We start from the raw sequence: 15,232 nt of genomic DNA, 5'->3' as shown, positions 1-15,232 counted from the left end.
TGTATTGTGTGCAGGTCGACATGCTCAAGGAAGGATGTGTTTGTGCTGGAGAGGGAACAGAGGAGATTCATCGGGTCTGAGTCTGATTCATTGATTCATGAAGTAGGATCTCGACCCGAAACGTCACCCATTCCTTCTCCCGAGAGATGCCTCCTGTCCCGCTGAGTTACTCCAGCATTTTGTGTCTATCTTCGATTAAAACCAGCACCTGCACTTCCTTCCAATAAAGATTAATCGGGATGTTGCTTGTGTTGGTGGACTTTCGTTACAGGGAGAAATTCGTCACAAGATCTCAATTTTACAGGTGTATGTGTGTAAGAGGATCTTTGTCTGGACAAATAACTGGTTGTTTTCCACCGAGACAAAAGCCTAGACTGAGGTGAATACTAGTTTCCCTGACAAATCTAATTGAAGCAATGCCTCAACATGATAGACAGTTATTAACAGTGAACCTAGCGATTCCAACAGGGGACAACCCTGAGTCACCAGAAACTTCAGTCACTGACAAATCAGACAGAGTTATGGCACAGATTTCCTTCTTTGAAGATCGCCCATAAATTTTGATAACAATCCTGGTCAGCTCATTGATAACGGATTTCCTTATCAGGTCATAAGGTCATAAGTGATCGGAGTAGAATTAGGCCATTCAGCCCATTAAGTCTACTCCTCCATTCAATCATGGCTGATCTATCTCTCACTCCTAACCCTTTTTTCCTGCCTTCTCGACATAACATCTGACTCCTGTGCTAATTAAGAATCTATCCATCTCTGCCTTAAAAATATCCACTGACATGCTCCACAGATTTATGTGGCAAAGAATTCCACAGATTCACCAGAGATTCACCAGACTAAATACATTTCTCCTCATCTCCTTCCTCAAAGAACGTCCTTTAATTCTGAAGGCCTAGACTCTCCCACTGGTGGAAACATCCTCTCCACATCCACACTATCCAAGCCTTTCACTATTCTGTATGTTTCAATGAGATCCCCCTTCATTCTTCCAAACTCCAGTGAGTACAGGCCCAGTGCCGACAAACGCTCATCCTAGATTAACCTACTCATTCCTGGGATCATTCTTGTAAATCTCCTCGGGCCCTTCTCCAGAGCCAGCACTTCCTTCCTCAGATATGTGTCCAAAATTGCTCACAAATGCGGTCTTACCAGCGGCTTCTAGAGCCTCAGCATTACAACCCTGTTTTTGTATACAAGCCCTCTTGAGTTTGCTTTCTTATCTTTTTGCGACTAATTTTAACTGGATTTAGTTAAATCCATTTAAAATCAACTGAACACGTAACTGGGTGTTTTCGTCAGATACGAAACCCCTGGCTGAGGTCAATGCTGGTTTGTCTGACACGACTCGCTCATTAATTACTTATTTTTTAAATTACCAACCTCTTTTGAGAAGCAAGGAGAGGGAAGAATTACATTTCATGTTTTTCAATGCTATGTACGACAGTGATCACAACATCTACTGAAGGGCGGATGGCCGTGAGCTCGCTAGAATCTCATCGGCCCTTTAACAGGCCTTGTTTTTGGTCCTGCTAGGGGTCTACAGCCCCTCCTCACTAGAAAACCAGGTGGGGGAAACGGTTTAGTTGCCGACTATCCACCCATGGAGCAGGTAGCACGCGATCACATGGTACCCGTGGCGGGGGGAATTCCCTCCGACCTGAAAATGCTTCAATGTGGTGGATAGTTAATAATAATGTCTGTAACTCCAGCAGGGGGCAGGCATGAGTTAACCAAAGTCAGTAGACACTGACAGGATAAGCAGAATCAGTGGCACATATATCCTTCTCTCAAGGAACCCCGTGTGGTTTTATGACAATCTCGGTCATCAAATTCCCACTAGTTTTCAATATCTCTGATTTAATTAAGTCAAGGCTACCTGGTAGAATTCAAACTCGTATCATGGCGTGTTTCTGCGGATGGGGTTAAGATGTTTTAGTTCATCTAGCAGTCTGTGTCTTGGTTGTATTGTGCTCCTGTGTTGGATGTGTTCAGGGTTCTGACATCTCCAGCTGACCACTTGACTGTGAAGCTTCCCAACAGGTGAGATTGGTGCTGGTATAAAACTTTAGTTCCCCTTCAGTTCATCATTACGGTCAAACTGTGCATCTATTTACAACTTAAATATGTCACCCACATAAGAAGAAAGGAATCCATATGTTTTACCTTGGTGATTGGCAACAACGATATCTTTCAACACTGCGTTCAACCAGTAGGGGTGATCGAATTTTTCATCCAGTATGGCACCATCTCTCAGTGACAATGTGTGTTCTTCATCACTAATTCTGCAAATATTAAATAACCGGTTATAACCTGAACGTCGACATGTTTATGTGACTTTACAGATCTGTGCAGAGTTTAACTGTAGAACATGTCCTACCTCCTCTTGCGAACAGCTTCCTCCTGAAATAAATAAAGCAGAAATTGACTGAGGGAACAGAAATTCACCCAAGTTATTTCACATCGTTGAAAATTTCCATTTTATGACTCTACTGTTGACATGCAGAGAATATCACAGCGATGTAACCAATGCAGGAGGTCTGATAAATGTTTCTGACAATTATGCTACAGCTCAGAGGAGGCAATGTGCAGGAAGGTCTGGACGAGTTGTGAATGTTCTGCTGAATAATGTCATAAGATCATATTGTGTGCAGTTTTGGTCCCCTTATTTGAGGAAGGACATTCTTGCTCTTGAGGGAGTGCAGCGTAGGTTTACAAGGTTAATTCCCGGGATGGAGGAACTGTCATATGCTGAGAGAATGGAGCGACTGGGCTTGTACACTCTGGAGTTTAGATGGATGAGAGAGGATCTTATTGAAACATATAAGATTTTTAAGGGTTTGGACACGCTAGAGGCAGGAAACATGTTCTCGATATTGGGGGAGTCCAGAACCAGGGGCCACAGTTTAAGAATAAGGAGTAAGCCATTTAGAACGGAGACGAGGAAACACTTTTTCTCACAGAGAGTCGTGAGTCTGTGGAATTCTCTGCTTAAGATGGCGGTGGATACTTTCAAGAGAGAGCTAGATAGGGCTCTTAAAGATAGCAGAGTCAGGGGATATGGGGAGAAGGCAGGAACGGGGTACTGATTGGGGATGATCAGCCATGATCACATCTGGCTCGAAGGGCCGAATTACCTACTCTTGAACCTATTGTCTATTGTCTATAAGCGATAGGAGCAGAATTAGTACATTCGGCCCATCAAGTCTATACAATATAATACAATACAATTTTATTTGTCATTTTATTTGTCATTTGTTATTGTCTACTCCGCAATTCAATAACAGGTGACCTATCTCTACCAACCCTACTCTCCTGCCTTCTCCCCATAACCTCTGACACCCTTACTAATCAAACATCTATACAGATAATATCTCTGCCTTAATAATATCCACTGACTTGGGCTCCACAGACTTCTGTCGCAAAGAATTCCACAGATTCACCGCCCTCTGACTATAATTCCTCCTCATCAACTTCCTAAAGAAATGTCCTTTAATTATGAGGATATGACCTCTAGTCCTAGATTCTTCTCATCCACATCCATTCTCCTCTCTACGTCCATCTATCCAAGCCTTTCACTATTTGGTAAGTGTCAATGAGGTCCCCCCCATTCTTCTAAACTCCAGTGAGTACAGGCCCTGTATCGAAAAACACTTATCATATGTGAACTCATAATAAAATATTCATCATAATTGCTTGGAGAAATTTAAGATTAATGATGGAATTGATTGGCTGTAGATGGTGAATGTATCTCCAGTTCTGAAGATACCAAAACACAAATGTACATTTTAAAGAGGCCTGGAGCAAATCCAAGGGAGCTTTACTAGAATGATGCTAGGAGTGAGTGGGTTAAGGAATGGCGAGCATTTGATGGCATTGGGACTGAACTCGCTGGAGTTTCAAAGGAAGAGGGGGGGATCTCATTGAAATTTACCGAATAGTGAAAAGCCTGGATAGAGTGGATGCGGTTAGGATGTCTCCACTGATGCAAGAATCCAGGACCAGATCCATAGCATCCAAATAAAAGGATGCATTTTTAGACGAGGAGGAATTTATTGAGTCAGAGGGAGGTGAACCCATGGTTTTCATTGCCACATGAGACTGTGGAGGCCATCAGTGGATTATTTTTTTAAGGCAGATATAGATGGATTCTTGATTAGTACGGGTGTCAGGGGTTTTGGGGAAAAGGCAGGAGAATGGAGTTGAGTGAGCAAGATAGATCGGCCATGATTGAATGGCAGAGTAGACTTAATGGGTCAAATGGCCTATTTCGTCTACTATGAATTATGAGATAGCAGAGCGTGTTTGTATGAGTGACGTTGCATAAATATAGGAATTGATAAAAGTTGCATTTTTGCAAATATATCGCTCCCAATGTTGTGACTGCAGTTTCATTGAACGAGATTGAAACATAACCCCTGACCTTCAGAAATAACACGATGTCTGTTTGTTTCATTCGCCCCTTCAGATTTGAGAGTTTTTCCTCAATAGAGTTTAAATTCTCTTGAATGTCTTGAAGATTTTTCTCCATTGGACTTAGAATCTTCTCTTCATCCTCCTTGATCTCTCCGAGAATGCGCTGCTCTTTCTTCACGAGAATCTGGTGCAGTTCAGCAAACTGAGATGTGACGCGCGACTTGAGGCTTTGTGACTGCTCCTGTCAAATGAAAGGTGAAGAATGATCTAATATTGATGGCACTACCCTGAGCTGGTTCATCTCCTACCTCAAAGGTAGGAGTTTCTCGACTAACATTGGCAACTCTTTCTCCTCCCCAGCTAGTCTCTGCTGTGGGGTTCCACAAGGTTCCATCCTTGGCCCCATTCTCTTCTCCCTGTATATGCTCACCTTAGGCCAAGTCATTGAAAGACACGGCATTTCCTTCCATTGCTACGCAGACGATACACAACTCTATCTCCCCCTGAAGCCGAAAAAACAATCAAATCTGTTTAACCTTACCCGCTGCCTCGAGGATATAAAGTGCTGGATGGCCCAGAACTTCCTCCAACTAAACGAGAGTAAGTCTGAGGTCATCATTCTCGGCCCCTCGGACTCAATCAAAATGATAGCAGGCAGCCTTGGAAGCCTTACCCCACTACTCAAACCTCACGTCAAAAACCTCGGCGTAATATTTGACTCAGCATTGAAATTTGACAAACAAGTCAATGCCATGGTAAAAGCAAACTTCCTGTAGGTTTGGACGATACCTAAAATAAAACAATTCCTCCAGTTTGATGACCTCGAAGAGAGCATCCGCACATTTATCTCCTCCTGCCTAGATTACTGCAACTCTATTTACACTGGTATCAGCCAATCTTCCCTGTCCTGCCTGCAACTGGTCCAAAACGCCGCAGCGAGACTCCTGACGGGCACCCGAAAAAGGGACCACATCACCCCGATCCTGGCCTCTCTCCACTGGCTCCCTGTGCGGTACCGTATACATTTCAAGATTCTCCTCTATGTCTACAAAGCCCTCAATGGGCTTGCCCCCTCCTACATTAAAAGTCTTCTCACCCACCACTCCACCTCCAGGTCCCTCAGATCGGCCGACTTGGGGTTGCTGAATATCCCACGGTGTAGGCATAAGCTCAGGGGCGACTGCGCCTTTGCGGTTGCAGCTCCTAGACTGTGGAACAGCTTCCCCCTTCCCACCAGAACTGCCCCCTCCATCGACTCCTTTAAGTCAAGACTAAAAACTTATCTATACTCCCAAGCCTTTCCTGACGTCCACTGAGTGAGGACTACATGTATATATGTATGTAGTTTGTTTGTTTATACTATTCTTATAACAAATGTAAAGCACTTTGACCAACGAGAGTTGTTTTTTAAATGTGCTATATAAATAAATGTGACTTAACTTGTGTGACTTAATATATTTCTGTATTCTATTTCGTTGTGAAGTAGAAGGTGACCATTTGGCACATCGATATCTATGCTGTTCCTTAGAATAATCCCATTAATCTAATTTCCTCACATTTCCCTGAAACACGATGGCCCTCACGTCCACATTAACTCCCACCGACTCACAGATCACCCGCCTTCAGCAGCTTCATTACAGCAACCAATTAAACCAACATGTCTGGGAGATGTGGGCGGAACCCACCCTGGCCACGGGGAGAACATGGAAACATTGGCAATTGGTGCAGGAGTAGGCCATTCAGCCCTTCGAGCCAGCACCAGCATTCAATATGATCATGACTGATCATCCAGAATCAGTACCCCGTTCCTGTTTTCTCCCCATATCCCCTGATCAGGCATGAGACAAGGAAAAAATCTAAAAAAGAGGAAGAGCGATGGAGCTCCATGAAATAATTTCCTTCCTTGTTTACCTTTAAATTATACTGTGAGATGGATGGTGGTGGGGAGAGTTGTGTGAGTGAAGGAGGGCAGGGTTGTGCCTGGGGAGGGGGGCGGTGGTGGGAGGACAGATTTGTTCCAGGGGAGGGGTAGTGGGGAGTTGTGCCTGGGGAAGTGAAAGGTTTGGTGGTGAGGAGTGGACAAAGTTGTACGGGGGGGGGGGGGGGGGGTGAGGGGGTGGTGAGGGGAGATTTGAACCAGGGGAGGGAGTGTGTGTGTGTGGGGAGAGGGGAGGGGGGTGGGGAGTGTTGTACTACGGGAGGGGTAGAGAGCAGGGGGAAGGGGACATGGAAGCGTCACGTAGACAATACCTGAAGTCAGGGTCGAACCGAATTCACCGGAGCAGTGAAACAGCGCAACTAACTGCTGCCATGCTACCCTGTAGCGCATTAACCAAAATGCAAAACTACACAACACGATCAGAAATGCCACACAGCAAGGCCTCACCCGGACTTGGGTAATCTTCTGCTTCTGTTGCTCTTCCATTTCCTGGATGGCTGATTTATTTGTTGTCAGAGATTGTATGGATGATTTAACCTGATCCTGGGAATCAGAGAGAAAGGGGGTTAGACAATAAACATTCAACTATACATTCAAGGAAGTGATCGTAGCCGGTTTGCTTTTACCTTGTAGATTGCAACAGCTTTTTTAATCGGTATGAAACTGTGAGACTTGTGTTCCCGCGCATCTCGACAAAACACGCAGATCAGTATCTTGTCCGTTTCACAAAACAGCTTCAGTTCTTTCTGATGTTTCTCGCAGTGATGTTTACTTTCCTTCTCTTCCGTATTCAGGCTCAGTGTTCGAATTTTATCAACCAGTCTCGCCAAGGCCCGATTAACTTTGAGGGTGCGGTCTGTAAACACCTCTCTACATTCCGGACAGGAGTTTCTCCCGTCCGTGTCCCAACTCTGTGTGATACAGGAGCGGCAGAAGTTGTGCCCACACCCCAGGATAACCGGGTCGGTGAATAAATCCAGGCAGATGGGACAGAGTGTCTCCTCTGCCAAACTCTCGACCTGGTGTTTCGAAGCCATTTTAACTCCCAGTCCCTCGCGGTTCAAAACTCTTTCAGTGTCGAGGAGCTGTTGAACCTGCGCATATCCACCGCGCACGCTGCCGTCTCCAGAACATTTGCTGTAGATTTTCAGGGTGACCGCGTCCTGACCTCAAATACCCATGGAGGGTTTAGTGAGATGTTAAACAGACCGGTATGTAAATGTAAACGCAGGGAATGTTATGGGACAGTTTAGAGCAGGACAGAAAAAAGAAACTAACTGGGGTGTAAAACGATGGTTAAATATAAACTTAGAGTGAAGTCAAATCGGATTTATTGTCATCTGTACAAAATACATGATATAAATGCCATCATAGCAAAAGGATTTGAGTATAGGAGCAGGGAGGTTCTACTGCAGTTGTACACGGTCTTGGTGAGACCACACCTGGAGTATTGCGTACAGTTTTGGTCTCCTAATCTGAGGAAATACATTCTTGCCATAGAGGGAGTACAGAGAAGGTTCACCAGGCTGATTCCTGGGATGTCAGGACTTTCATATGAAGAAAGACTGGATAGACTCGGCTTGTACTCGCTAGAATTTAGAAGATGGAGGGGGGCTCTTATAGATTCTTAAGGAGTTGGACAGGCTAGATGCAGGAAGATTGTTGCCGATGTTGGGGAAGTCCAGAACAAGGGGTCACAGTTTACGGATAAAGGGGAAATCTTTTAGGACCAAGATGAGGAAAACATTTTTTCACACAGAGAGTGGTGAATATGTGGAATTCTCTGCCACAGAAGGTAGTTGAGGCCAGTTCATTGGCTATATTTAAGAGGGAGTTAGATGTGGCCCTTGTGGCTAAAGGAATCAGGGGGTATGGAGAGAAGGCAGGTACAGGATACTGAGTTGGATGATCAGGCATGATCATATTGAATGGCGGTGCAGGCTCGAAGGGCCGAATGGCCTACTCCTGCACCTATTTTCTATGTCGATGTTTTCTACTGCGATGAACAGCTGCGATGAAAACCACATCGCCGTTTCAGCAGCATCACACGCACACATACTCAGTGCTTCACACAATATTAATTAAACGCAAATTACAACCACATTACACATAAATCCTGCAAGTTAGTAAAACCAAAATAAAAAACTGCTCCAAAGACAAGGAATTAATACAAAACACAATTTAATATAAACACATCCATGGCCAGTGCAGGCAGTAGTGTAACTCGTGTGCGTTGGAAATGCCGCACCAGGCCATGATGCGAACAGTCAGGATCCATTCTACAGCGCTGATGTGGAGGTTTCTTCAAGTGTCAGGTTATATCCCGGAATATCCACAATACGAAGACACAATCCGTATGGAACAAAGAACAGTGCGCATAGGAGCAGCCCTGCGGCCCACAGTGTCTGTGCTGAATACGATGCCAAGACCAACTCTTACCTGCTTGAACATAATCTATATCCTTCAATTACCTGCATACTCACGTGCCTATCCAAACATCTCTTCACCGCCTGTCTCGTATCAGCCTCCACCACCATCCCTGGCAGCGCGTTCCAGAAACTCACCATCATTGGGGTAGAAAACCTGCCTCACACATCCCCTTTAAACTTTGCCCCTCTCATCCTATCGCTATGCTCTCTACTAATAAATATTTCCCTCTCAGTAAAATGTTCTGATTGTGTAACCTGCCCACCCCTCTCATAATTCGATAGACTTCCATCAAGTCTCCCCTCAACCTCCGGCGGTCCGGAGAAAACTTTCCATAGTCGGTCTGACCTCTCCATTCTCGTAATGAAATCCTAATTCTGGTAAACCTCCTCTGCATCGTTGCCTAGTACTTCATATCCACTTTCACATCCAGTGCCTCTATCACCATCGACATTCCGGGTGCTCCGAAATAGGTGCGGGTGATGAGGGTGGGTGGGAGGGGGGGGGGGGGAATGGGTGATGTGGGAGTAGGTGCAGGGTAAGAGTGAGAGGATAATGAACAGGGGAATTAGGGCGGCGGTGGGCAGAATTGGTATTCAATGAGAGACGGCTGCGAGTTGAGACACACGGGACTGCAGATGCAAACTGCTGGACGAACGTAGCGGGTCAGGGGCCTATCTGTAGCAACAACAGGTGCGGTGGCGAGGCAGAGATGACGTTACTGAACGAGGAATCCAGAGTCACATCCAGAGACGCAAATTCAAGTGTCTCCATTGCACCTTAAATGAATGATTGAAATTAAATTCATTCTATCATGGAAATGTCTTAATTAACAATTAATAAATGGTTGTAGTTGCAGCTTTTAAAAAAACAGCGGTATAATTGCTGCCTTACGGTGCTTATAGCGCCAGAGAGCCGGGTGCTGTCTGTACGGAGTTTGTACGTTTAGTTCAGTTTGGTGATACAGCCCGGAAACAGGCCCTTCGGCCCAGCAGGACCAGCGATCCCCGGACATTAACACTATCCTACACCCACTAGGGACAATTTTTGCATTTACCAAAACTAATTAACCTGTACGTCTTTGGAGTGTGGGAGGAAACCGGAGATCTCGGCGAAACCCCACGCACGTTGCTGGGAGAACGTGCAAACCCCGTACAGACAGCACCCAGGCTAGAATGTAGGCGGAGACAGTAAGTCTAGTGGGAGAAGGGGAATGGGGTGGAGAGAGAAAGCAAGGGCTATCAGAAGTTAGAGAATTCAATGTTCATACCGCTGGGGTATAAACTACCCAAGCGAAACCTTGCTTTCTCTCTCAATCCCCTTCCCCTTCCCAGTTCTCCCACCAGTCTTACTGTCTCCGACTACATTCTATCTTTGTCTCGCCCCCTCCTCTGACATCAGTCTGAAGAAGGGTCTCAACGCAAAACATCGCCCATTCCTTCTCTCCAGAGATGCTGCCTCACCCGCTGAGTTATTCCAGCATTTAGTGTCTACCTTCGATTTAAACCAGCATCTGCAGTTCTTTCTTACACATTTGTACTTTAGCCCTGCTCCCTCCGTCAAGGCTCATATTTTATCTTTCACAATTGCTGCTACTCTACGTAACCTTGCAACACTATGGTTTCGTTGGGTCAACATTCTACTTAATGAATGGGGGAAAAGACTTAAAGGGAAGAGAAGAATCGGAATTGGATTTAGCAAATGACCATATCGACAAATGGACAAGTTTCGTTATCTTGTTCAGTAATATTTACAATTACACCAAAAAAAACCCTTCTCCGATAAAGGGCTTCCTTTCCCTGTAAATTGACGCAAAATACTAAAATAACCAATGTGTTTAGCAACATCTCTGGAGAACATGTTTAAGAAGGAACTGCAGATGCTGGAAAATCGAAGGTAGACAAAAATACTGGAGAAACTCAGCGGGTGAGGCAGCATCTATGGAGCGAAGGAACAGGTGTCGTTTCGGGTCGAGACCCTTCTTCAGACTGATGTGAGGGTGGGGGCTGCGGGAAGAAGAAAGGAAGAAGCGGAGACAGTTGGCTGGGGGAGAGGTGAGAAGGGGAGGAGAAAGCAGGGACTACCTGAAATTGGAGAAGTCAATGTTCATACCGCTGGGGTGTAAAGTACCCAATCGAAATATGAGGTGCTGCTCCTCTAATTTACGGTGGGCCTCACTCTGACCATGGAGGAGGCCCAGGACAGAAAGGTCGGATTGGGAATGGGAGGGGGAGTTGAAGTGCTGAGCCACCGGGAGATCAGGTTGGTTATTGCGAACCGAGCGGATGTGTTGGGCGAAGCGATCGCCGAGCCTGCGCTTGGTCTCACCGATGTAGAGCAGCTGACACCTAGTGCAGGGGATGCAATAGATGAGGTTGGAGGAGGTGCAGGTAAACATCTGCCTGGAACGACTGCTTGGGTCCTTGGATGGAGTCAAAGGGGGAGGTAAAGCGACAAGTGTAGCATTTCCTGCCATTGGTAAAGCGACAAATGCTACAACTGTCACTTTACCTCCCCACTCGAGTCCATTCAAGGACCCAAGCAGTATTTTCAGGTGGGGCAGAGGTTCACCTGCACCTCCTCCAACCTCCATGGTCAGAGCCCACCGTAAATTGGAGGAGCAGCACCTCATATTCCGCTTGGGCAGTTTGCACCCCAGCGGTATAAACATTGACCTCCAATTTTAGGTAGTCCCTGCTTTCTCCTCCCCATCCCAGCTCTCCATCTGCCCACTGTCTCCGCCTCCTCCTTTCTTCTTCCCGCACCCCTTTTGTATCTGGCAAGTGGGTAGTGGGAGGGAGGGGGACATTGGAGCCGGGGCTATAAGCAGAGCTGCATTTCCCCCCAGGTCCGCATTCAGACTGTCTGTCTCCATGTAAGTAGACGTCATGTCACCCCCAGGTCCACATTCAGGGCGACCACTCGCAAGGAATTGAAGGCAGCGATTATATTTGTCCACCCCCTTTCGAGTACCGTACAAACCATCCCGCTCTGGAAATTCATTATTTTCGCATTAAAGTAGAGATCCCGAAAAGGAAAATTATATATATACATATATATATATATACATAAATACATACACACATACATACATATACATGTACATATATACATACATACATATACACATATACAGTAAGTAAGTAAGTAAGTTTTATTTATATAGCACGTTTTAAGTCAACTCGCATTGACACCAAAGTGCTTTACATAAATTAAATAATAAGTTTCCATACAAACCATAGAAAAAGTTTTTAAAAAATGAATAAAATGGACACATTATAGAGTTCAACACAAACGTCCCCCCACAGCAGAATCAAAACTTTCCACTGTGGGGAACGCATACACATGTACATAACATATATATACATACATAAATTAAAAAATCAAAAGCCAATTTCAACATAATACACATTAGACTCGTTCGAAAAGGGATAGGAAGAAACCTATGCTTGTCAAGTCCTACCCCCATTCTACACCATTAACAAATGCAAAATTCAATAAAATAAACTAAGCAGACAATTCAAATAAAACTACTCCAATCAAGCTATTAAGAAAAAAAGAACAAAATAAGAAAAGAACAAAAAGAACAAGCACCATTAACATCTGTGAGATTTACATTCTCCTTCCTCATTACTGTACTTTTCAAAGATATATCTTTTGTACATTTTTTAAAATTGCATTATATTCATACTTTGTTTAATCGTTTCGTCAAGACCATTCCACAAAACCACCCCACAAATGGAAATACACATACTTTTTAAATTGGTCCGAGCATAATGCTGTTTCAAGTTTAGTTTCTCTCTAAAGTTATAACCCCCCTCTCTGTCTTTGAACAGTTTTTGTATGTTTACAGGTAGCAGTTTATTTTTTGCTTTATAAATTATTTGTGCAGTCTTAAATTCTACCAGGTCCTTAATCTTTAAGGTGTGTAATTTTAAATACAGTATATTGGTGTGTTCATGATATCCTACATTGTTTACTATACGAATAGCTCTTTTTTGTAGTGTGCTTAGTGTTCACAATCGCTGTGTGAAAGGAAATCAAAAGCTCTTTATGGCTTTCTTCGTTTTTTGTTTGTCAATTCCTTTCATTCCAGCAATGCCTTCTTTGGGTGGGGTGGTGGTGATTGGGGGGGGGGGGGGGGGGGGGGGTGAAGTGCTGGGGGTGAGAAAAGACCAGGAGACCAGGATCAATTAAATGACCTGTCTGGCAGGTCCCATTGTTGCCACCAATCCTAAAGAAATGAAAGCAGCGATTCTCCTTGCGTCCCCCGCGTTCCAGATAGACGGTGACTCTTCACGTCTGCAACTTCTTCCCTTTCGCCCTTCTCCTCTATGTCTACAAAACCCTCAATCGGCTTGCCCCCACCTACATTAAACGTCTGCTCACCCACCACACCACTTCCAGGTCCTCAGATCGGCCGACTTGAGGTTACTGAACATCCCGCGGTCCAGGCATAAGCTCAGGGGCGACCGCGCCTTTGCGGTTGCAGCTCCTAGACTGTGGAACAGCATCCCTCTTCCCATTAGAACTGCCCCCTCCATCGACTCCTTTAAGTCCAGACTAAAAACTTATCTGTACTCCCGAGCCTTTCGTGACGTCCTCTGAGCGAGGACTACATGTATGTATTTATGTAGTTTGTTTGTTTATACTATTCTTATAACGAATGTAAAGCACTTTAGCCAACGAGAGTTGTTTTTTAAATGTGCTATATAAATAAATGTGACTTGACTTGACTTGACTTTCGACTGACCTCCTCTAAACCCTCGAGTTTTGTATCTGGCAAGTGGGTTGTGGGGGGCAGTAAGCAAGAGCTGCATTTTCCACCCAGATCCGCCTTCAGACTGTCTGTCTCCATGCAAGTGGAGGTCATGTCACCCCCAGGTCCGCATTCAGTGCCACCACTCGCAAGGAATTGAAGGCAGCGATTATATTTGTCCACCCCCTTTCGAGTACCGTACAAACCTAAGATGATAGAGCATCCCCTCTCTCCCCGTCTCCTCCCTAACCCTCTTACTAATTTCACCATTTGTATTCCTTGGATATCACCGCGTCCCCAGTCCACTATGGGCTCCAACTATCCTGAATCATCGACGCAGGCTCTGCATGTTCTGCACCTTCCCATACCTCTAGTTTCACCTTCCCCGACTCTCAGCCGGATGAAGTGTCTCGACCTGAAATGTCGCCTATTCCATTTCACCAGAGACGCTGCCTGAACCGCTGAGTTACTCCAGCATTTTGTGTCTATCTTCGGTGTAAACCAACATCTGCAGTTCCTTCTTACACATTTTATTTGCAGTTCTTAGTTTCTACTAATAATATGCACAGGCAGTTCGATTTGTTGCAAATACCTATGAAAGAGAAGCGAGTGTTACCAAACTTATGAATTCACTGGTCGGGCTGGAACCCTCTCGAAGACAAAAGTAAAGCTCACCGTTTGACCCGTTTTTACAAAATGTTAAATGGTCAGCTCGATATACCAAACCTACACCAGACCTATTAGGAGCAGACGAGGGCATTCGATCCAATTTGAGATACCAGCTACTAATACAGATGTGTACAGCAATTCATTCTCCCCCCCCCCACCCCCCCAACACCCTAGTTACCTAACCCGACTCAACAAAATTTAAGGTAGCTCTTCTTTTCCAAGAATCTTTATTTGCTTAAAGGGCCTGTCCCACATTGCGATTTATTTCGGCGACTGCGAACGTCAACGACTGACTCCCGTAGTCGCCCTGAAGTCCACCTTCCGCCACCTCCAGTTTAACTTCCATTTGGAATATTTTGGAGGACCAAGAACCAAGAACCAAGTTCCTTGTTTTAACAGGATGAGACCTGTTGCACAGTCTGTGACCTCGCGTTACTGGTGGCGTTAAGGGCCTTGGTTCTGTGGGTCCGCGTTGGGGTGCCGAGGCACGGAGCGGGCAGGAGCGATGGATTGGATTCGCCGCGACATCCTCCTCTCTCCAATGAGAGTTCTGCAACACCCTCTCTCGCTGCGCCCCCTCTGTGATTCCTCCCGCTTTTGCGAAACTTTCATTCATTTGCTCTATGTACCGCCTATATCTCCATAAAAACAACAGCACCATCATCCTCGACCTCGAGGGATAGCCACGATGAGTTCCTGATGGAAACGGTAAAAGACGCAAAGCTGCACGACGCCTTCAGCGACCCTGCAGGCGGGTCCCAGCCGCGGTTCACCTGGTCGAGATCGGACGGTTTGGCCCGATCCCGGATAGACTTCGTCTTCACCACGAAGGCCGTCACGGTGAGACACACCGACCTCACGCCGGTGTTCTTCTCTGACCACTGCCTCCTTCAGGCTTCCTGTCACCTACAGGAGGACCTGAAGGCAGGCAGAGGGACGTGGAAGTTAAACGTGAAGCTGTTGACCCCAGAGAACGTTGAGGAGCTAAAGAGGGACTACGCACGTTGGAGAAC

General features: G+C 45.5%; 1 protein-coding gene across 1 annotated transcript; it reads right to left on the bottom strand.

The window, feature by feature from the left end:
- Positions 1–230: 230 nt before the first annotated feature.
- Positions 231–13,131, bottom strand: LOC116989929 (nuclear factor 7, ovary-like). The gene is made up of 6 exons (XM_033047483.1): positions 12,994–13,131; positions 6,812–6,907; positions 4,433–4,666; positions 2,390–2,412; positions 2,176–2,294; positions 231–259 (listed from the first exon to the last, which is right to left on the bottom strand). Exons 1-6 carry the CDS (start codon positions 13,009–13,011, stop codon positions 231–233), a joined length of 519 nt encoding a protein of 172 aa, XP_032903374.1. The 5' UTR covers positions 13,012–13,131.
- Positions 13,132–15,232: the final 2,101 nt, after the last annotated feature.

The sequence above is a fragment of the Amblyraja radiata genome, chromosome 30 (assembly GCF_010909765.2).
Source record: "Amblyraja radiata isolate CabotCenter1 chromosome 30, sAmbRad1.1.pri, whole genome shotgun sequence".
Classification (NCBI taxonomy): domain Eukaryota; kingdom Metazoa; phylum Chordata; class Chondrichthyes; order Rajiformes; family Rajidae; genus Amblyraja; species Amblyraja radiata.
The sequence above is the reverse complement of the archived record's forward strand: the minus strand, read 5'-3'. Positions and strand labels throughout refer to the sequence as shown.